General features: G+C 33.2%; 2 protein-coding genes across 5 annotated transcripts; both read left to right on the top strand.

Moving 5' to 3' along the window:
• Window positions 1–198: 198 nt before the first annotated feature.
• Window positions 199–8,866, top strand: LOC140052298 (fibropellin-3-like). The gene is made up of 8 exons (XM_072097789.1): window positions 199–1,350; window positions 2,887–3,021; window positions 3,183–3,311; window positions 3,787–4,167; window positions 4,642–4,758; window positions 5,076–5,198; window positions 5,308–5,412; window positions 8,681–8,866. Exons 1-8 carry the CDS (start codon window positions 1,305–1,307, stop codon window positions 8,728–8,730), a joined length of 1,086 nt encoding a protein of 361 aa, XP_071953890.1. The 5' UTR covers window positions 199–1,304; the 3' UTR covers window positions 8,731–8,866.
• A 508-nt stretch (window positions 8,867–9,374) lies between these two features.
• On the top strand, window positions 9,375–22,448 carry LOC140052283 (hyalin-like). Of its 4 annotated transcripts, XM_072097758.1 has the most exons (14): window positions 9,375–9,396; window positions 9,556–11,493; window positions 12,330–12,443; window positions 12,976–13,122; window positions 13,427–13,519; window positions 13,792–13,929; window positions 14,205–14,447; window positions 14,682–14,918; window positions 15,333–15,560; window positions 15,763–16,011; window positions 16,178–16,414; window positions 20,603–20,857; window positions 21,208–21,286; window positions 21,837–22,448. In XM_072097758.1, the coding sequence occupies exons 2-14, from the start codon at window positions 11,424–11,426 to the stop codon at window positions 22,015–22,017; spliced, it is 2,271 nt and encodes a 756-aa protein (XP_071953859.1). In that variant the 5' UTR covers window positions 9,375–9,396; window positions 9,556–11,423; the 3' UTR covers window positions 22,018–22,448. The 4 variants fall into 4 exon arrangements, with proteins under 4 accessions (XP_071953859.1, XP_071953860.1, XP_071953858.1 ...); XM_072097759.1 differs by lacking the exon at window positions 21,208–21,286 and having other exon boundaries at window positions 21,837–21,968; XM_072097757.1 differs by lacking the exons at window positions 20,603–20,857; window positions 21,208–21,286; window positions 21,837–22,448 and adding an exon at window positions 16,803–19,984 and having other exon boundaries at window positions 13,792–13,890.
• The last annotated feature ends 1,716 nt before the right edge of the window (window positions 22,449–24,164 follow it).

Genomic DNA, 24,164 nt, shown 5'->3' with positions numbered 1-24,164 from the left:
CTTTCATTCTTCTTCATGCTCCTATTGCATCTTCCATGTATTATGTGATGTTCTTTGGCGCTTAAACAGACACCTAAGCCTCCACTAGGCCTAGCAGACGAAGTACCGCATCAGGCAACGCCACCGGGCGGGCGGAGAGACACGAGCACATTGTGGACGTACCTTTCCTTGAAAAATTTCCAAGATTTTGCGCCACTATCCTTCGGAGCCGACGCAAACCACTCAGCAAGTGTTTGAAAATTAAAAACAGGAATATTATTCAGTGATTTTGTGTAGTTAAATTCACGATTTATCCAACATATACAACATTTATGATGCACCTTGCAACGAAAGCACTCGGCAGTCGCCATTTCGCTATGCTTCAACATAATAGGCGAGGATAGAGGTGTTCGGTTTGTTTACAAATCTATACCAAAGAATATATATCACAAGAATGAGTATTCCGCGATTTTTGCATGAGAAATTTGTAACAGAGAGCTCCAGTGAGTGATGCCCGCCCTCATAAGGGCGGATGTATACATACTAAATAAGACTTGATTTAATAGATATTATACATGTCACATTAAATAGAATTATGATAATAGTTTTTCAATTGTAAACTATTTTATAATACATATTTATTAACAAACTAGTGTACATTCACTTTTACAGACAATTATTTACTAACATGCAACACCAAAATCAACGAATCGATACTCAGCACGGCCTACTGTATTCTTTACCATTGCCGTGTACTACTCTACGCCCGGTAAATTAAGTATTGTTTTTATGATATAAATTAGTATAAAATACATGTTATTAATAGGACAAAATGTTAAATGTTATTAACATTTATTTGTTTTACCAGAAACAAGTTAAATATAGGAATATTATTAAACTATCCTTCGTGAAAACGCGTAAACAGCAACACGCCCAGTCACGCTATCATAGCGCCCGGTTGATAAAGCAAACTGTTTATACGGCAGTTTTTACTAAATAAATTGCATAAAACGAACAATTAAATATCCAAATAGTATTTAACATGATGTTGGCATGTAGTTGATAACATTTTTTATCATGAAAATACTACCGTTGGTCCAGCCTTTGATTAGTGAAACCGTCACAAAAAGTTGTATACATCCCAGATACATCCTCACTCATGGCGGCGCCCTACCACATGGACAATATTACTGTTACAGGGAAAATCGCGGATTACTCATTCTTGTGATATATATTCTTTGTCTATACCCACTATTTCTGATTGGTCGCGAGCGCGAAACGTGTCTATTGTGTTTCTGGGTAAGGTTGTCTGAGGCTAATTTTCTATGAGTAATTTCTGGATTCATGTGCAATTTTGTAGGCTGTGCAAAAGTAAATCAATTTATAATTCCAATTTCTGCTTGCTTATGATGTGGTATATGTTCCAGGATGTATTTTTTGTGTAGGGCCTATGTAGTTTATCGGTTATATTTGACTCTGGAGGTTCCACTTTCCAAAACATTTTCCACCTCGGCCAGCCATAATCGTACCGTATTCATGTACTAGGGTACAGTTTGTATTCATTTGTTCTTGTTTATGTTGGGGGACCCATTCTGAAACTTAAGTTTTCAAACTTACAGCAAATGGTTTACCTCTGCTTTGCATTGTAATTTTTCTATTATTTCACTTTGAAGCACACATTGTTGATTTATGTCTGCTTTTATTTTAAAATTTTATATTAAAATTACTCAATGGTTTGGTTTTCAATTTGGTAAAGTTTTAATTTACACTACTTAATTTACAGGTAAGTATGTAGTTCATATTCTCAAATTTTCTCTGATTTATACAGCGCACATATCCACAAAAGTGCTCAAGGCGCTTGTGAAAAACCATGAAACATATTAACCTTAAACCTAAATACTACTGATAATGTTGACAAAAAAAAATAAAAAAATTAAAAACAAGACCAATCGAACCCACATCACCCGCTTCCATTTACCAGCAATAAGGTGCTGACAGCAGTACATACAGGTGTTCTCAGTGATGTGGGTATCTAGCAAAACAAATTAAATCTTACAAATTGCCAAAAGCAGCCGACAGCAGATGTGTCTTAAGCGCACTCTTGAAAACATCAGTAGACTTGCTTGATAGAATGTGTAAAGGTAACCGATTCCACAGACAAGGAGCTGAAACAGACTTGAGGTTCTTGTTTCTTTAAGGTTTAAATATATATTGGTCAGTACATCAGTTAAATTTAGAACTTTTTGAATAGTACTGATTTTTAGCATATGGAAGGTGCAAGTGCATATTCTCATCATTGTTTTTGCCCCAGCAATTTCCATGTCTACCCTGAAATGTACAGCACTGCCCCACCCAGACCAGCATATGCCCTTGATTTTTTTTTTCATAGTCATATATACTTTATGTGATATTTTGAATGAATTCTGATGTGATATTTTTTATCCAAATAGTGTTGTAACAGCAAAAAAATTAATCCTGTCACACAGGTACATTATTAAAGCGTACAAAGCATTGTCTTTCAAAGTGTTACATGGTACATAGTTATAATGTTCCAAAAGTACCGTCGTCTGCTTCCCAAATCCAAAATTATGGAATAACTTCTCCAATAATAATTTCTTTATTATGTTAAGTGTCCACCACAATGTCCACTCAATTATAGCCTGGTCTATTTCCACAATCTACAATGTAGTTGGCTGCTACAGTAGTTCCATGTCTAGCTCCCTACTGTCTTTGCTTGTCCTTTCTATCACAACTCCACGATTTTCATAATAATGCTGCTCCCTAATTTGCATCATAAGAAAGAAACTTGTAGGTGTTTACCACAATCGCAATGAGTTCTTCTTCGACACTTGTATGCATAAAATGCATCACAGTTCCAACTTTACGTGACAATGTCTAATTTTTCAGCTACTGCTACTGGGTGTCAGTCAAACCCATGTTTCAATGGAGGTGCATGTGTGGCATTTCTCTCAGGAGCATTTGTCTGCAAATGTCCCACAGGTTTCTCTGGTGTTAACTGTGAGAACCTCTATGCATCTGAAGGTAAGTTTATTTAGTATAAAAGGTGCAGGCAGCAGGTGTTCAGAGCATTATAGCATGATTATTTAAAACCATCTTTTTTATGATTAGATCAACCAGACTTTTATAGATATTGTTGATGTATAAATCCTTCAAACTAATAAATATTTTTTGTTCTGTTACAGCATGTGCTGTCAATCAATGCGGCAACAATCTTGCATGCTACAACCGTAACGAACCGAATCAGCCAAACTATGTCTGCGAATGTACACAGCCCAATACTGGCAGCGGCTATAACTGTCAGACCACTACAGGTATATTCTATTCGGATTGGTATATAGAAAGTGAATAAATAACACATCTTCAATCAAAAATATACCCATTACGGTTTAAAATGTCCCAGCTGGGGTTGGCCGTGGTATTAAAACCTATATATGTTGCTACTCACACATATGTTTTAAAAGAATTACCTTAAATTGGGGTGAATGGGTGTTATAATTTATAGAGAGTATTTGGTGCAATTTCGTCGCAAATACCTGATAAGTATATATATTCTTTGTTTTGTTACCGTATGCCGACCAATACTCTTCTGACGACAGTAAACAACTATATTTTATTTACACATCTCGGACTTGCAATAGCATAAAGCATACCAGACTCTTCATTTATACTGTAACCCTTTTAGTTTCTATTTATGCCCACCATCACAAATATACAGTGTGTGGCTGATTTGAATGTTTTTGTATATTGCTACATTTTAAGTATTATGTATACATTGTTATATTTCAGCCAACAGCGATATATTTACTTGTTACGGAAGCAAATGCTTTTACGGAACATTCAGCTCTCCAAACTATCCTAACATGTATGTCGCTCGATATAGTGCTTTATACCTTCTGTATGCTCCTAATGTTGATAGAATTGACATGTTCTTTGACAACATCTTCAATGTGGAGAGACCTAAAGATGAGTTGTACATAGGAGCTGGATTGACTTCATTAGATATCGGTAGTTTAACTGGACAGCATATATCTAGTCTGAACATGTTCTATTTTGATGGCAGTCAAAGACCTGGAAAAATTAGTATTGTTTCTGACTCAGCTTGGATGTACTTTTTAACCGATAAAAACGTAGAGCAAAGTGGTTTTAGAATTCGTTGGGAGATGTACAGTAAGAACACAACAGATAATTATTGCAGTAGACTTTTTCAATTTGCCCCAATGATTGTATATTTTTATTCAGTATAATTAATTAATTTCTGCAGCACATTTTATTATTTAAATGTTTAAAGTTTTAGATGAACATAAATACAGAAAAATATTAGAAAATTATGAAAAAAGTGTTGATAAATGGAAAAGAAATATAAATGTGCAAATTTTTCTATGAACATATTAACATTGATTAAATTGTTTTGATCAAATGGCAATTCATTTCAGAAGGAGCATTTGCCTGGGTTGTCATGGTAATACATCTATCCAAGAATTATACTAAACAACAGAATGCAACGAAAATTTGTAATCATGCTCAAAAACCCATTCAGTGTATCTGCATTTACATCAACATGAAAAAGGGATCACAAATTTAAGCATCCATAGTATAATAATAAGCATAAGAAATTAATGTATACCATTTTGTTTTCTTCAGTTAATCCTTGCAACAATTTACTTTGTCAAAACGGAGGCACGTGTCAACTCGATGCTACTCGTAAAATTGGTACTTGTCTATGTTTATCATGTTATGTTGGATCTGTTTGTGAAACAGGTAAGTGTTTTAGCCATTATTTGTCGTTGGGATATCTATAAACGGAAACAATCAAGTTTATATATCAAGATGATTTTAATAGTATAACTGTCAAGATGGCGCAAATGCACCCGAAGTCTGTTACATGCATAGATTATAATACATGTTATGAGTTTGTACTTGTATTGTTGCTGGACATTTACAATGTCTTGTGTATCTCAGTAGCTTATCAACTGACATGTAAAATTTGTGACAGCTGCATAGTAGACATGTGTCTATACTCATTAACTAGAGCTTTATATAATAGGTATAACACTATTTTATTTTATTATATTTAGCATTGAATGCTTGCAGTAACAATTTTTGTCAGAATGGAGCGGCATGTGTCCAAGCGGGTAGTTCCTGTACAGAATATACATGTGTGTGTTTGGGAAATTATAATGGAACATTCTGTGAAACATGTGAGTTTTCATCCTGGCAATGTCTATTGCTATTTTAATTATTATTTAGTTGATTAATACCAAGTTTATGAACTTAACACATTTTCAAGGTTTATGTTTCTTATGGTAGCATTGTCGAGGCTTATGGCATCTTCTGTTTCACCATTTCCAGTTGACTCTACTGTAACTGATAGTGATACTGATAATTGCACTTTTACTGTACAAGTCATAGAAGGTATATTTATACAAATAATGAATGTTTATGAATGCAAGGGTACAAATAATTTCAAGAGGTGAAAGATGAAAGTTTGAAAATGTGACCTTTCTTTCACCGAATGAAATTATTTGTACCACAGCATGGATATAAAAACATTCATTATTTTTTTTATAAAACATCTAAACAGATTGAATAAAAGGTAGGCCTATATTGATTCACATTAAAACAGTAACATTGATTTGGTTTTTTTGTAACATATTTACATTGCAAAACAATTATATTTACAGTATTTGGGTTTTTTTATAATATATTAAATATTATATTTTTTTATAACAGACATACTGTTAATTATGTCAACAACCAACAATCTAGGTAGGCTAGAAAGACAGCTATACAATTACACAATTTTGTCATGAAACTGAAACTGTAGGCTAATTCTGGTTTTTTTTCAAACAATTCCACCAGTTGTTCCAATTAATTAATCAAAATCACACAAACGATTTAAAGCTAATTGTGCATTTTTGTTCTGTAAATGAGTACATATCTCTCTCCATAAAAGTTTCGTTGACGACCAAGTGCGATTTCGAATGTTGTTACCAAAGCGGGCGATGGTGCTTTAGTAGAGAAATATCAAATATTGTTTATAGTGAAAGATAGAATTTTTCAGTGGAAAATTAAGCCTAAAATTCATAGATTTTAGTCCATTTTTACTATTAATTAGATTTTGTAATAGTAATGATTAAACAGTACAGTAAATAGAAATAGTAAGGAAACACAGAATAATACAGCAAAAGCAAGCACAACTTTTGGCGAGAGATGGTTTATAAATCACTTCAATGACTACAGTACTGTACTTTTTATTTCAATTTCATTAATTTCCTTTGATAAATTTTGTATGATTTTTTCCCTATTCTAACAAACATACCACAAGATAATGAGGCTTCCAATGTAGTGTGCCCTGATGACAAGACCAGATTCACAAACTCAACCCAAGTTACTGTGACCTGGGATGACCCCTCAGTGAGTGACAATGTTGATACTGGTCTGTCAGCTACTTGTACTCCACCTTCTGGTTCATTATTTAATGCTGGTTCAACTGTTGTTACTTGTTCTGCTATGGATACTGCTGGGAATACAGGATTCTGTCAATTTACAGTTATTATTGTTAATGGTAAATCTTTTTTCTTATACAGTATTACTATAAAAATATAATTTTCTTTTATTTCACTTTTTTATACCAGTGATTTATATGGTGGTACTTTTTTTTAAACCTCTTTCTGCTTTAATAAAGTTCTGTTGAGTAGGCCTATATATAAGATTGTAAACAAATCTAAATTCTTGTGGGACAACCATAATAACCAAGTTGTATCAAAGGCTCAACCAGGCTTTATTATTCCTTTAGAGTTAACTCCATTATGTCGCTCTTCAATACTTTATTTAAAGGTTGGAATTTGTTGTTTATTCCTTATGCACATTATTGTCCATGTAGGCTACTTGAGGTAGTGTAACATTATGTTTGATTGTACGTTACTTGTTCCTATATCGTCTCTTGTGGCAGGATGTCACACAGCAAATATGTTTTTGTCCAATATTTATTCAATATTCAATGTAATACACATTGCTCTGGCTATATAGCCACAATTATAAATTCTACAAAGTTCCAATCTATCTCAAAGATGTTATCTGTCATCAAATCTATACATCTCTTATCTTTTCTATTTTGCCAGTACATCCATATTTAAGGTTCCTAATTAATAGGTATGTAGTGGGAGGGAACTATTTAAGGGAACATTCCTAGATGATGAGGAAACAGTTATTGATTTAAGGATGTGGGTTATAGGAAAGTGAATTAAGGGTACCTAGGGACAGGAAGAAACCACTAGGAATGTACTAACTGGAGTAGGGAGAAATAGTGATAAAGGGTTGTTGACCTGATGGTCAGATTGTTACAGTAGCAAACAAATTCAACTACATTGGAAATCCCCTTGGGTGGGAGTGGGTAAACTGAGGTTATGTGGTTCAAGATAAATGCCTTTATACTACAGTCTAATTTCTTAACCATAATCTGAATCACACATTTAAATCCTCAACAATGTTATTTTTAAGTAATGATTAAGTATTGATAAATTCATTCATTGAAGATACTGTTTTCTAATAGTAGGCTTATTAATGGCATGCAATGTTATGTCTCTCTCCTGTATTATTAGGCTATATACCTAGAAAGATGAAAGTAATTTTTTTTTCTGTACATTAATATCAATAGTTAAAATGTTAGATGACAAATTTCGTTTTTGTAAAAGCACAAGTTAACGGAGTACTTACTCGAACGTTTCGATCTCTATCAGAGATCCTTCTCAACTACCTTAAAAGTTAAAATGTTGTTTTTACTTAGAAGACAGTGAAGACAGTGAAGGCACATCAAGCTACACAGTACCAGGTTACCTGATAGCTGTAATAATTGTTCTTGCTGTCATCATTTTGGTGATATGTCCAGTTTTGGTCATTTTTTGCAGGTGTTGGTTTTGCCCATATACAATTTAAAATATTTATTGGACTTCTCTGCTTAACATAATTGTGTTTAATACTGTATAACTAGAAGGGCACTCAATAGAGCGCAAACCTCCGTCTAGGCATATGAACATATAATTACGTGTTCCCATACAGCCATACCTTCTTTAAAAATCAGACAATAACTTTTTGAGTAATCCTGCTAACTAACAAATATAGAAAGAAACACACACACTCACACACACGATCGACCACACAATCTCTCGCCATTCTGATGGAGTAATAATAAAATTCAAATAAGGTTAATATTGTTTTGAATGACTTTGCATAGAATATTGATCATCATTCTGCTTAAAAATATGCGATGATTTGTGCATATAATGGCGCTACAGCAATTTTATCATTACTTCTTTATCCGTCAGACTCTGGTCTCAATACTAATAACCTACTACAAAGAATATTATAACATTTCTTTAATCTTACTGTAAGTGATAAGAAAATCATTGGCTTTCTCCATGAATTATACCTGAAATTATGCTTGGAAGTAGAAGCACTTTTCCTTTAAGAATATGGCAAAAAGTATAGAAACTGTATTTCTGTGCTTTATCTTAGAAATTGCAGTATTTGCGTTTGATTTTGATTTTCTTTTTTTCATTTTGTATTTACTTAAAAATATCCTTTACACATTTTCTGTGACAAATGAATAACAATTATTTAAAATGTTGTTAATTTGTTTAAATATTACTTAAAGAATGACAGAACTAATACATTATCTTAGGTTCTATTATTCCCAGAAGAACAAGCGAAAGGATGATACCACAGAGATGAACATGCCTACGTATTATGATATTGCAATGGAACCAGCTGCTAGAGAATATGAGATAAGCCTGCCAACCGCTGGTAGTGACAATGTTCCACCACCACCACCACCTGCAAGGGTTAATTCTGGGTATCAAGATTTGCACACATATTCATCAATGGAGCCAGCATATACTGACTTGAAACAGTAATGATGGGAGGCTAATAACATTTTTCAAATACGGTATGATATCATGTCATTAAAAAGTCAATATTTTATATAATAATAATAATAATAATAATGTCGATCTTATACAGCACTTAATGCACAAAGCCTCTAGCACTTCACATTATTACTGTGGTAATGGTTTGCATTAAACACACATTCAACAGCGGCAATCACATTACAGATGGTTTGTCCCCCAAAAACATGAAAAATTGAGGAAAAAAAATGACAAACAAAAATGTTTTCACTAATAAAGTAACATAATAAATGGTAAAATTCAACCAAAAATCCATTGGCTGGCAATCAATTTGACCTTTTTTTGCTTTAAATTACAGTTTTTTCAGGTAAATAAATTTTGTTTAGATCCAGTTTTTGGTCAAAGTGTATAACTATTATGTGACATTAACATGGCATATTCAACAACACAAATTTTAAAAATTATTTTTCAGGGGGACAATAAAAAACATACAGTAAGTGCCAATTTATGATGCATTGTAGGCCTACTTTATGTTATTTATTTTGAAACAATAATGTAATACCTATAATTAAATACTGATTCTGATTGATGTGCTTTATATTTTTATATTATTTTTATACATAATTCATAATTATTGAAATTTTCTCTTTAGTATTGAAATGCAGAATCACCTTTTTCTTCAACTAGTTAATGATGTTTTGGATAGTAGGTTGATATCCATCAATTATTGAACTACTCAGCTGATATTCTGTGGTCTTGGTTGGTGCTTATTATGAAGTCGTAAGCTTAAATCTACAGAGCCAATTTATTTAATTACTTTTACAGTTTTTCAAAGTAGGAACATATGACAAACAAATATCAAACTTGTATTGATGGATGTGTTTAAAATTTTTTCAACATTGAGTTAGTTTTGTTAGATAAAATGTGCAAACATCAAATTGATTGTTTTTTTTTCATTTAACAGTGTCATGATTGCACATTAGTAGGTGATGAATTTTTACAGATTTTCACAAGTGTTTGAACATTTCTAGGTTCAACATGCGGTCACATTTATTATGCAATAAAGTTGTAAATAAACCAATCACATTTTAATATATACAGTATAACTATAACACTGTACAAAATAGATATGATATGCAGATACTATAAATAAGAATAATACAACTAAATATTTAATGTATATTAAATACTTGGTCTTAGCAGGCCATCAAATTAATTGTAACAGTTTGGAAAGAAATTCAATAGACACTTGGTGTTAAAATATAACCATATTCATTTCAAGCCAATATTACTCAATGAGCTACCAAACTAAATATAATTTAATTTTGCTGAAGAAGTAGTGATAATTTTTAATAATAATAATAGTTGGTCTTAGCAATAATAATGTTACATTTTTTACAAGCATGCAATGCTAATAAACAAAATTAATATAAATTTTAAGTTGAATGTCTTGATCATTTGGTTATGTTGTAAAGTGAAAGGGAGCAAGAATGAAAGAAAGAATCAAAGAAACTCTTTACAGGAAGATAATAAGTGTCACCAAATGATGGCATAAAACAGAGAATTATCTTGGTTTCATCTTTAGACAGTTCTGAAGCTTTTTGATGATAATTGTGATGGTTAGTTTTGGAAATTATGAATCATAACATAACAATCATGTGGGACTACTATAATGGCAAAAGGAAAAGACGCATCATCCTATCTTCCAGCTATACTCACTGACTTTATACTTTCTTTACAAATGACTTTATAAGCAATAATCTATCTAATTTGGATCCTACTCTAAAAACCTAACCTATTTTCAATAAAACATGAGCAAGCAGTGCCCTACTTTGGACTCCACCGTCTCCTGTCTTACATATTTGATACAGACATTGATTAGTGTTGATTGACTATTGTACAACTTTTTATAATTAATAAATTCATAGTTTTTTAGGTTATATACTATCTGAGGATTGAGTGAAATTGTAAATTCATGTTCATGAGTGGAGAAGATAAGTATAATACATTTTCCCCTTAATAATAGGGAAAAAACATGAAATTTGAAATGTGTTTGTCTTCAATAACCTAGCATTTCCAGTTTCTAACATAGTCATTTTTGTTTCTATTTTCAAAGTGCATTTATATTTTTATTAAAAATATGTGACCATCGTCGAATACTATAAATATTTTTATAATAGGTGTGGTTACTTTTGATACAAGTTTGACCATTAATAATAATAATCTGATAATTTACTTAAGTAGTGCAAAAATAGAAACATTGTGATGTTAATTCTAGATCATCAAAGATACTTAATAGAAATTTCCGTATGAAATTGTGTAACCTGGTTAAAGTCAATATCACTCTTGTCATTGGCAACAAAAACAGAACATTATGTATCTCTGGTGTAACTGTCTGATTTGTAATCTAGTTTAAATAACATAATAGGAACTAAACTCAGTACATTATTTCTGAGATAAGGAACTAAAAATATATGTATTTATAATGTTGTTTCAGTGCTGGATTGATCATGAAACAGAATGGATGAAAGGTACATAGCACTGATGTTGGTACTTCTATTCAAGCAATGTCAAATCTGTTCTTCTCAGAGTAAGTATGTGCATTGATGGTACAGAGAGAGATTACACTAACTTTTGTCTAAAATCATTTGTAAATAGGGATGGATGATGGTTGGATGGGTCTCCATGTACTTTTAAGCTCTGTCTACACTATCAAACTAGTTTGACAACAAAAAATAGTAGTGATATGACATCTTCATGTCCATATATAGGCACATTAATTTTGTTTGTGACATAAAGTTAGATACTTTAGACCAGGCTTTAGGAATGAATGAAAGTATCCTGTAACTATGTGTTAGTTTGTGTTTGTTTTGGTATAATTGTATGGTTTGCAAAAGGGTCCTAGTATGATATAAGCCATATTTCCATTTTGAGCTGTAGATAAATGCCAGTTTTGTGAAAATTCTGTCAAAATATTGTTAATTTAACAAAAGTGTATATAAATGACTGATTTATCATTGTTTTTCTGATACAGTACTTCTATAGGAAGTGTTTTATAAAACTATGGAGGAAGGAAGATGATAAAACAAGATAATTTTTACTTTCCCCTTCAGTTGTATGCACTGATTTCTATTTGTTCTATCATAACTGATAGAATGATAGTTAATGGATACAAGGCTAGTTTGCCACCTGAGTGGGATTATTGGTGCTAATTTTGTGTTTAAAGACATTTTGGGAAAAATTATTAATTCAGTGATTTTAATTCAATGATGTGGTTTATGATTATATTATGTTATTATATATTACCAATTAAAGTTTAAATTTAGAAATTCCATCAATACAGTAGCTATTTATATTTACAGTAGACAACTTTTAATTATTCAATAACTGGTGTTAGCCTAACTTAAAGTTATTTTTTTCCTTTAGGCCCATGTTCATCTAATCCCTGTCTAAATAATGGAAACTGTTATGTTAATACTAACAATACGTATCGGTGTTCCTGTCGAACCGGATATAAAGGAGACAGATGTGAATATCCAGGTACATATGAATTTGATTATCACCCATCCGAAAATAAGCATGACTACATAAAACTTAAGTATAAATGGTATGTTTTATGTTTAAATTACTTAAAGAAGTATAGTGTTCACCAGCTAGTAGTAAACCTCATTAATGTTTATTGATGAAATGGAAGCCAACAAATCCGACAGTAAAAACTACCATTGGCTGACTATATTATAGACAATTTGACAATTATCTTGCAGATCCTTCTTTTGTTTTACATTGTGGTGTCCTATAAGAATACAAGTCTAAAAAATGTAGCTGAAACCAATTACATTGGTATATGCCTTAGTTTATACCTTTGCTTTGGTTGTGTTTTTGTACTAAAATATTGGTTGAAGAGAGAGAAAGGAGGGTTAGTTGCAAGTTCGCAAATAAACTATTAACATACATTTGGTGGAATGGTTTGAAATAAACTGGGCAGCAGAATAATTCTTGATGGATGACTACAATCACATGTTTTTTATTTTTGTTTTTTTTTTATTCATTTTTTTCACACGCATTCTTCCAGCATTTGTAAAAGGCTATGTGTCAACTGGCAAGCCTGCATACCAGAGCGCAACTTATTCCTCTGGTGGTATATCATATGATGCTGGTTTAGCGGTTGATGGTAATGGTAATCAGGACTTTAGCATAGGTTCATGTTCACGTACAGTTGGTAAGTAATGCTATCAGTATTCTTAACTTTCCAAAAATGAGAAATTCATACATCCTACATTACATTTTAAACTTCAAGTTTCAAGTTTATTGTTTCACACTATAATATATACAGAACACAAATTCATAAATATAATTGTGTGAGGAGGATGCATTAAGCCAAGTTTAGTCCTCCAGATAAATAAATATATATGATTATTTAATTGAAGTGAGATAAAAAAACTTAATAATTATCTGAAAACTAGAAGATGATCAGATATCTGATTGTGTCAGCCGAAGTTTACTGACGTACGTCCGTTATTAAGTTTCAGTGAACCAGAACCCATATTGGTATATTGATTTAGGAAGTCTCCACATCATTGAACGTGTTTATGTATATACACCATATGGATATGAAGGTAAATTACAGTATTACCTGTCATGTACTCACATTTCATTTATTATTATTCATTCTTTTTTTTTTACAACATGCTTTAGAATATAAAATGACTGATTGTCACTTTTTGTGTGTTTTTGACAAATAAACAGCAACATCAATCTTATTTGTTTTGTTAAATCATAAATGCTAGGTAAATATGTTTTACTGTAGTTAAGAAAAACCATTTAGTATGTGCTAACGAAATGCCAATAATTGCTGAGAATGATACATTTTAAACTTTTCTTTTTTTAGATGCTAGTAACCAACTTGGATCAATTGATTACTTAAGCACTTCTTACAGTTGGTACCCAGATGTAATTGGACGTTTTGTCTTTCTATTTCAAAAGAAGAGTAATGCGATCACTGTTTGTGAAGTCTATGTCTACGGAAGTAAAGTCTGATTTGTATATATATATATATAAAATGATAGAATTACTTATTTGCTGTATTTAATTCAAATGTACAATTATTATAAAGTTATTATCTTGTGTTTTATGCCTAACCAATTTGATATTTGCATCTTTTGCCAGCTTAAAGATGAGTTACATTTTGTTGTCACAGGTGTGTCACAAAATCAAACTTTATGTGGTCACTGTTCATATGGAATGTTATATCATTTTTAAGGTGTTTACTGATCTTATTTGTTCTTTTTTCTAACAATGCAGTTCCTACTTTAATACCAGTTGTGACTTGTCCTGGTGACATTGACATTATAGGCACATCGTCATCAAGAGTGTCCTGGGATGCACCAACAGTAGTTGATGATGTTGACACTGGCCTGACTGCTACTTGTACTTCATCATCTGGTTCATACTTTCCTGTTGGCTCTACAACTGTAACTTGTACTGCAACTGACAGTGATGCTAATACTGGTCAATGCACTTTTACCATACAATTACTTTTAGAAGGTATGATATCTAGGGTGATTGCAAAAATCTTTCTGGTTAAAAGAAAACAACAAAATATACAGTACAATAGGAAGTAGCATGGAAGCATGCTCTTACAGTCTACATCCATTTAATTATTTTCCATTGGAATTATAGATAGATGCTAAGTATAACAGTATACAGAAACATTGTGTACTGAGATCCTCCAACTAAAAAACAGATATTATTTTCTTTAACATAAAAATTACTTTTTAGACAATGAGATGCCAATTGTTGTATGCCGTAATGACATATCTACATCTTCAAGCTCGTTTAGACAGTATACTTGGAATGATCCCACAGTCAGTGACAATATTGATACCGGTCTGTCAGCAAATTGTACTCCACCTTCTGGTTCATCATTTAATGGTGGATCTGTTACACATGTTACCTGTAATGCTACAGATAGTGCTGGTAATACAGGAAGCTGTCAATTTACACTTACCGTCCTTGGTAATATTTACAAATTCTCAGTTTATATTTTGAGTATTAAAGGTGTGTTTTTGTTGAATGACACTAAATGACCAGTTTTTACTGCTTGTTGTACCATCTAACCTATAGCCAACTGCTTGCTGCATAATTGTCATAAACAATTGTGGGGATGATGGTTTTGTGTACAGCTAGGAGATTCCCAACAACAATCATCATGATAAGTGTTATTTTGAGTCAAAGCAAATGTGCCTATATTACAGACAGTACATTGTTAAGACAAAGTGATCTCAGAAATAATTTATATTCACGTATTACAAAGAAAGTTGTTACTAACCCTCTAAAGACAATAGGCCTACAATATGTTTTATAAACTAATCATTATAAATAAGAAATCAGATAATTAAAAATTATAATTTATGTAATATATGCTTATAGATACTGGTAACCCTACAGTGACCTGCCCAAGTAACATTGTTAGAAATAGCCACACAGACCAAACTACTGTGACCTGGATTGCCTCTGTCCAGGATTATGGTGATCCTGATCTCTCAGCTGATTGCATACCACCTTCTGGTTCATCATTTCGGCTTGGTTCAACTGATGTTATTTGTACAGACAGGGCTGGTAATATAGGAATCTGTGCCTTTAAAATTACAGTCAATCGTAAGTGTGTTCATAATTACAATGTTTAGTTAATATTGAAAACCATTTATTGGACCTTGAAACTCTTTATTCTAAATTCCAGTCAGTTTCATAGCATATTCATTTTAACTTTCTAGTTGACTGGTTCAGACAGTTAAAATTTGTACTTACGCTATCAACTTTGTCAATCTGGACATACATAGATATTTTCTTCTCATTTCAGACAATAACAATCCATATGAAAACCCAAATGTTGTATGTCCTGATGACGTGATTAGAATTACAACCTCAGACCGAGTAACAGTGACCTGGGATGACCCCTCAGTCACTGACAATGTTGATACTGGTCTATCAGCTACTTGTACTCCATCGTCTGGTTCATCATTTAATATTGGTTCAACTGATGTTACATGTTTTGCTACTGACTCTGTTGGGAATTACGGTAGCTGTAATTTGAAAGTTATTGTCATTGGTAAGTCTGAGGTTTTAACTAGTAGATATTTTTTACTTGTTAAGATTTATTTAGACTAGTAGTCTTGAATTTACATTACTCAGTATACAGTAGGCTACAATAATATATAGTAAAGCAACATCTCAAATGCATTGGTTTTCTTTAAAACATCACTTTCTAAACAAAGATATTGATGCCCCCATTGTGACCTGTCCATTCAACATGGAAGAGGATACAGACGGAGGCCAAGCTACAGTGACCTGGAGTGACCCCTCAGTCACTGACAATGTTGATTCTGGTCTGTCAGCTACTTGTACTCCATCTTCTGGTTCATTATTTAATATTGGTTCGACTGATGTTGCTTGTACTGCTATGGATACTGATGGTAAAACAGGAAGCTGCAAATTTACAGTTTCTGTCAATGGTATGTGAATTTTTATTTTATTCTGTGTAGGCAAATACTAACTGTCGTGTATTAAGACATGGGTGATTGGTCTACGCGCATTGATATTATTGGTAGAATAGTATAATAGGCTGTTGTTAATAAATGCCTCGTTCACTTGGAATCCACACCTGACTGAGTCGTGTCTATTATACCTGTGTACTGTTGTAGTGTCTTTAGCGTGTACAAAACATAACATTTGGCGACAAGGATGGGATGAGAGAGTCTGCTGGGAGTTCTCGGACATTTACTAGTTTTACGGGGGAGATTGTAAAACCCCTTGGTAAAATCAGTGTTAAAGTGGTATATGAGTCACAATGTCATTATTTATTCATGTATGTTGTTGCTAATACTAAGCATTCTCTTTTAGGGCGAGACTGGTTAAATGTTATCAAGTTAAATTGGCAAGAATGTTTTCATAATAATTATGTTAATAAATTGGAATGTAGGGATGCTCTTAAACAACTCTTGGATAAGCATGAGGGTCTGTTTAAAGAGGAACTGGGTCTTTTAAAGCATATTAAAGCTGATGTTTTACTTAAGGGAGATGCCAAGCCAATGATTAGTAAAGCATACCGGGTTCCTTATGCCTTAAGGTCTGACGTTGATACTGAGTTAGATAGATTGGTCAACATTGGGGTTCTGACACCAGTGACGCATAGTCAGTGGGCCAGTGGTATAGTAACCGTTCGGAAAAAGGATGGGTCCGTTAGATTATGTGGAAATTATAAGCCCACAATCAATCCAGTGCTACAATCTGTTGCTCCACCTAACATTAACGTTGACGACATTTTGTCTAACCTTGCGGGTGGTGAAACCTTTACCAAATTAGATCTGGCACAAGCCTACAATCAGATGGAGTTGTCCGATGAGTCTAAAAAGGTACTCACAATTATTACTGAAAAGGGCTTGTTTCAGCAAAATCGATTGGTTTTTGGCATAACGTCCGCGCCAGCAATTTGGCAAAACGCAATGAATGTTATCTTGAAGGATCTCCCGGGTGTACAAGTGTACCTTGATGATATCTTGGTCACAGGGAAAGATGATCAAGAGCACCTTGGTAATTTAGAGAGGGTCCTTGTTCGTTTGCAAGATTATGGCTTGAGACTAAAACGGGGAAAGTGCGAATTTATGAAGCAGTCTGTTGAATATCTGGGACATTGTGTTGATAAACATGGTGTTCATAAATCCATAGACAAAATTGATCATATTTTGCAAATGCCGTTGCCTTCGGACATTACTACTTTAAGATCGTATCTGGGAATGGTGAATTATTACCGTTCATTTGTACCTCGATTAGCCACAATATTAGCACCTTTAACTAGTATGTTAGAAAAGGGTAGAGAATTTAAATGGACAGAATTAGCTAGAAATGCATGGGTGAAATCTAAGGAAATGCTAAGACATTCTGGGTTTTTGGTTCACTATGATCCAAATTTACCTTTAACAGTAGCTACGGATGCTTCAGGTGAAGGGGTAGGCGCTGTGTTATCCCACATGGTTAATGGGAAAGAAAGACCTATTAAATTTGCATCGCGTTCATTGAATAAGACCGAAAGAAATTATCCGCAACTAGAAAGAGAAGCCTTGGCAATCGTGTATGCTTGCAAAAAGTTTTATTCCTATATTTATGGCCGAAAGTTTATTTTAATAACTGACAACAAGCCCTTAACTACTATATTTGGTCCGAAGAAAGGGTTACCAATTTTGGCTGCTGAGCGAATCCAGCGATGGGCTCTTTATTTGTCTGGGTTTGATTATAATATTAAATTTAGGAACAGTCAAGCAAATGCGAACGCGGATTGTTTATCCCGATTACCGGTTGAGGGTCCCCCACGTCATAGCGAAATTTCGGTTGCGCATATTGGTTCTAGAGAGATTCTTCCGGTAACTAGCGCCGAAATAAGAAATAATACCCGTAAAGATGTAATATTATCTAGAGTAATGCGAAACGAACTGACTATTGAAGGGGGTTGTTTGTTATGGGGTGTCCGGGTAATAATTCCACCAAAATTGCGACAACAGGTTTTAGAGGAATTGCATGTAGGCCATATTGGGGTGGTCAAAATGAAAGGGTTAGCGCGTTCTCATTTCTGGTGGCCGTTGTTAGATGCGCAAATTGAGGAAACTGCGAAAAAGTGCGACTCATGTCAGCGTATACAAAATAATCCTACCATTGCGCCTATGCATCCTTGGTTACCTGTTTCTAACCCTGGGGAACGTGTACATGTAGATTTCGCGGGTCCTTTTGAGGGTCTTGCATATCTGATTGTGGTCGATGCTTTTTCAAAGTGGCCCGAAGTTTTTATTATGCAATCTACGACTTCACATAAAACTATTGGGGTATTGAGAACTTTGTTTAGCCGGAATGGTTTGCCCCAAGTTCTAGTGTCTGATAATGGTCCACAGTTTACGTCTGGGGAATTTAAGAGTTTTATGGCTATGAATGGTATTAGTCACAAATTATCTGCACCTTATCATCCTAGTACGAATGGACAAGCAGAGCGTTTTGTTCAATCGTTAAAACAAGGATTAAGGGCTGCTCGAAATGATTCAGGTGATCCGCAAACTAAATTAGACAGGTTTTTGCTTTCTTATAGAAATGCTGAACACTCATTGACTAAAGAGACGCCTGCAAAGTTGTTTATGAACCGTTCTATAAGAACTAGATTAGATATCCTTCGACCCAATATTAATGATTCTGTGAGAAATAATTTACACAAAGCCATGCATAAACGAGATCGAAAGTTGCGTTTATACGAAACAAACGATTTGGTTTATGTGCGAAATTATATAGGACAAACTAAGTGGGTTCCTGGTGTTGTTGTAAACCAGGAAGGTCCTCTAAACTATAAAATTGATGTTGGAAATAAATTGGTTTGGAAAAGACATGTTGATCAAATTAAAGATAGAGGTGTAAATGTAGATTTTGAAAATAAAGAAGGGGAGGATATGGATACGGAATATGTAGATAAGAGAGTAGAAGAAATTTTGAGTAGAAAGACTAAAGAAAATTGTATAAATGATAATGTTAAAAGTAATGATGCTATTGAACAGACTAAAGAAAATTGTATAAATGATAATGTTAAAAGTAATGTTGCTACTAAACCAAGTGTGTTAAGAAGGTCAACCAGAGTGCGCAAAGCGCCAGATCGGTTTCATTATTGAATGATAATGTTTCTATAGTATTGTTTGTTTAGCGGCATGATTGAATTTGCTTTGTAGTCATTTTAAAACATAACTCTATAGACAGTCATCTTTGCAGTATTTACTGTAGTATTATGTTTGGTTGTACATATTTAATAACTAACGTTCATTGATCCATTCGACTATTCAGCGTATAAGCTCTGCGTTAAGATTTTGGTGTATTGTTAATTTTAATAAAATGTATTGAAAATCTGTAAAAAAAAAAATATATAAAATGTGAAAATAGGTTTCCAAATTAAAAAGGGAGAAATGTCGTGTATTAAGACATGGGTGATTGGTCTACGCGCATTGATATTATTGGTAGAATAGTATAATAGGCGGTTGTTAATAAATGCCTCGTTCACTTGGAATCCACACCTGACTGAGTCGTGTCTATTATACCTGTGTACTGTTGTAGTGTCTTTAGCGTGTACAAAACATAACACTAACAATAACACATCTTAAACTCATCACATCCTGTACTTTTTAGACCCCACATAGTGGCAGATCCAGGATTTTGAAATAGGGGGAGGGCCAGTGCCTGTACTGAAATTAGTGTCCTATCTTTTCATCATTACAATTTGCAAAAAGATAGGGGGGGGGGGGGTGTGCTGTCTCTCCCTTGAATCCGCCATCCATCAAACTTGTTGACACCACCATACACCATAAACCAGTTTCCACTTGCCCTTAACTTGGAGCACTCAGCCCTGTTATGGCACCTACAGTACACTAAACCTGTTTCACACACTAATTGACACCCACCTCCACCAACCTAAACTTACTGGCAACTACCTGTAACTTTTGTCACCTTGTTCTCCTCCTCCTCGGCGTACATTATTAGAGCTACTATTTTACATTCCTGACCTTGTGGTCAGATGTGGAAAATGGTTCATGAGGACATTTTACAACAAATTCTACCACTTCCTTGATAACATATCATATGATGTGCATAACAAACAAATATATATTTGAAACTGATTGTAGATGCTGGTGATCCTACAGTGACTTGTCCAGATAACATTGAAGTATACACAGACCAAGTTACATGGGATGACCCCTCAGTCAGTGACAATTTTGATACTGGTCTGCCAGCTACTTGTACTCCATCTTCTGGTTCATTATTCAATGCTGGTTCAACTGATGTTACTTGTAATGCTACTGATACTGCTGGTAATACAGGAAGCTGTGGATTTACAGTGGCAGTGGAGTTTGACACCACTTATCAAGATTCAGCTGGGTGTAAGACTAATTGTAACAAAATGAATGCTATAATTTCAATTCAATTCAATTTAATATATTTTCACAATATAATAACATACATACAGGATAAAAAATACTAATAAGTAATCATGTGGGGGGAGAGTCATATAAGTCAGAAAGACTTTAATTTTGACCCACCCCAAGATATAACATTAAATACGAATACGAAATAATAATTCAGTATACAACAAGATAATAATATAGAAAAATACAATTAGTAGTCTATAAAACATATTATTGTCTTGTCTAAGTAAAATAAAAGATATATATTATTGTGTACATATATTTTATTTAACAAAATTTTGTTTTTCTTGAATTTTGTCCTGTAGTCAATTACTTGATGATAGCATTAATAACTATTCTTGGGATTATCATTTTGGTGATTCCAGCTTTGGTCTTTTATTACAAGTGAGAATATTTATTTTTCAACTTTATCTGAAAGTGATTGATTTATAAATATTTTTTTGTGGTATTAAAACATTCCCCATATAAAAGACACCCCATCACCCACAACCCCTAGCTTCTCCACCAACTTCTCTTTAGCTCTACTCATTTTCTCAGATGTCATCGGTCGATTTTTCCCCTCATTTAACATCCTGTTAGGCTACTACACATTACTTTCAAATCTTTCTCTTCTTTGTTCTCCGTCTACAGCCCATACACGGTATACATCAATGCTTTTCATACCAATGTTCTGTAGTTCTTTTCACTTAAGCATTACTCTTTTGTTGCTTGCTCTCTAGTACACACCATGTTCCTGCACTTTTTGATTCCAAATTTGTGAAATCCACCTCTATTTCATGTCAAACTTTGTCACCCTGACTTTTCTGCAGCTGACTTTAATTCCTTCCTTTCAAAATAAACATTCCTATGAATTAGATTATGAATTAAAAAATAAATAAAACATTATGTTCTCTAATAGAGTTATATGGCTGACTATAACGATTATGTCTTTTAGGTTCTATTATTCCAAGAAGAACAAAGTAATCGATAATTCCACAGAGATGGCAGCAACAAACAATAATATGAAGACTATCGGTTATGAAAATGTTGTCCCAAGCAATCGCAGTGTCTATACTATCATGTCACATGCGCCATCACAAATAGTAGATTCTGATTATGAGATTCTGAACAACTAAAATATAGAATATAACTAAAATGCTTCTTATGTGAATGTCTTTATAAATTAATTTAGACATATATTGTTAACACTTTACGAAGCAATGGCAAGGTAAAATATCAACAATTCAAAGAAACCAAGAGCCAAAAGATTTAAAAATTCACCCATCCCTGCAATAATCAATATGCTAAACAATAGTTCATAGAGCCAAAGCGACAGAGTATTTTTTATTTTTTATTTATTCGACTTCTCACTAACTCAGTTAGTGAAGGATCTGGACCAACAGGTGGTAAACACCTCTAAAACGGTCCAGTCCAAATTTGCACAGTGGCTGTGTGTGACAGTGGCTATGTTTGTGTGGACTAGTACACCGGGGTAACCCCCTACTCGTCTCGAAAGATGTACTAGGTTCTTTAAAGTGCGCATGAGCTATGTGTACACTGGACCTACGGTTTACCACCAGAACCATGGAGCGAGTGAGCCTTGAACCCTTGCCGATGTTATGGCTACGTAATTACGGTTCCACTGTCTTAACCGCTCGGCCACTCACTCGCCAGTGAGTGATATTGTTGTACTTTTTATTTTGCTTTTTTACATCCTTTTTATTGTTATATAAGTAAATTGTACAGTAATTTTGTAAATGCAACGTTTTTAGCCTTGCGGCTACTTGTTGTAAGTTTTATACCCGAATAAATAAAAAAATATAAATAAAATAAATAAAGCATACTGTATTAATAATCAAATGTGTAATACTTAGATGTAAAGCAATAAAATTCAACCAGGGACTTAATGTTCAATTTAATTTGAAAAGTCAGCCATTATTCATTTATTTCTAGTACTAGGAATCCGAAAGCTCTGCAGTTTTTTCTGGCTCTTTTGCTTTAGCTTTTTGATTTAGATTTTTCATAATATTTTGTTTGTAACTCCTTTGAAATCCAGTCATTGATACCACAGCATTGTAATTTTAGCACTTTCTATTTTCATTAATATATACAGTAATTTTACGATTATATTTTTTGAAAAGAAAGAAATAAACGGTAAAACTACATAACAATAATGCTGTAATATGTATAATACAGACTAGGTGTCCTAACGTTGGTTTTTTCTTTGTAATTTCCATGAGTACAGGTATATTTATACTAATTACATTAGGCCTACTTTTTCATTCAGAAATACAGTAGAAGTAGGGTTATCAATCGTGTTACAAATCTCTTCAAAAAAGTTACAAATTTGAAACGAAACTCATTCTGATTACAATTAAGTTCAAGCAGAGCATTTATAAGCAAAACCTTTGGCCAACGATGTTGGCGCCTTAAGAATAAATATATCTAGCCATTGCACTTGTAATTTTTTCTAGTGTATCAATATCAGCTTTATTTAAAGAACACCAAACAGGTGATCCGTAGACCGATTGTCCTCCATAATACATCTCCAAAATATACCCTATTAAAATGATTGCAATTGTCAATTAACGATTTGATATAGGCCAAACATAAGGCTATATTTCATTTTGTAATTACATGTTGAAAGTGTACCTTGTCATTTATAAGTTTCCTAGAATTATGGACGACATTTTGTAAGTCTCTACTTCAACAATAAATCTATCTCCTAGCTTTATGACTGTCAATTCTTTTCCCAAAAACTAGAACATTGGTTAATAGTTAAAATTTAATTCCATTTTTTAGCAAATAATGTTGCAAGGTCAAGCATTTTTGACAATACATGTTCGTTATTGGCAACTAATACTAACATCATCTGCCCAAATAACCCATCTATCAAAGTGTTATTCGAATAATATTGTTTGATACAAGCTATTTCTTAAATTCATTTTGAAAATGTTAAATAGGATTCGGAGAAAGTACACAGCTTTCCTTTACACCCTGTTGAATACTGAAGAATTCTGTGTCCATATCTCCAAATCTTACAGCACCTTTAACATCTTCATAAAGTTTATTGATCAATCGCCAAATGTTACCCTAATACCTAGTATATATAAAAAGAAAGTTCCATAAATGTTATTCTTAAAACCAAGTTTACAATATTGCCAATCACCATACCAACACCTAGTTTAGTGTTATTAAATATCTGATTGGTAAATTTGACCCATTACATAGACATTATTAATAATGTAGCATCTAAGTAAAGTCATAAACTGTACTATAATAC

This window comes from Antedon mediterranea, chromosome 6 (genome assembly GCF_964355755.1).
Source record: "Antedon mediterranea chromosome 6, ecAntMedi1.1, whole genome shotgun sequence".
Classification (NCBI taxonomy): domain Eukaryota; kingdom Metazoa; phylum Echinodermata; class Crinoidea; order Comatulida; family Antedonidae; genus Antedon; species Antedon mediterranea.
The sequence above is the reverse complement of the archived record's forward strand: the minus strand, read 5'-3'. Positions and strand labels throughout refer to the sequence as shown.

Bases quoted from the DNA above. Each gene is read 5' to 3' on its own strand.
- LOC140052298 (XM_072097789.1), top strand. From the start codon at position 1,305: ATGAGTAATTTCTGGATTCATGTGCAATTTTGTAGGCTGTGCAAAA. The intron at 3,312-3,786 runs GTATATTCTATT...GTTATATTTCAG, and splicing joins TAACTGTCAGACCACTACAG to CCAACAGCGATATATTTACT. The intron at 4,168-4,641 runs GTAAGAACACAA...TGTTTTCTTCAG, and splicing joins AATTCGTTGGGAGATGTACA to TTAATCCTTGCAACAATTTA.
- LOC140052283 (XM_072097756.1), top strand. From the start codon at position 11,424: ATGGATGAAAGGTACATAGCACTGATGTTGGTACTTCTATTCAAGCAA. The intron at 13,123-13,426 runs GTAAGTAATGCT...TCCGTTATTAAG, and splicing joins TTCATGTTCACGTACAGTTG to TTTCAGTGAACCAGAACCCA. The intron at 15,561-15,762 runs GTAAGTGTGTTC...TTCTCATTTCAG, and splicing joins CTTTAAAATTACAGTCAATC to ACAATAACAATCCATATGAA.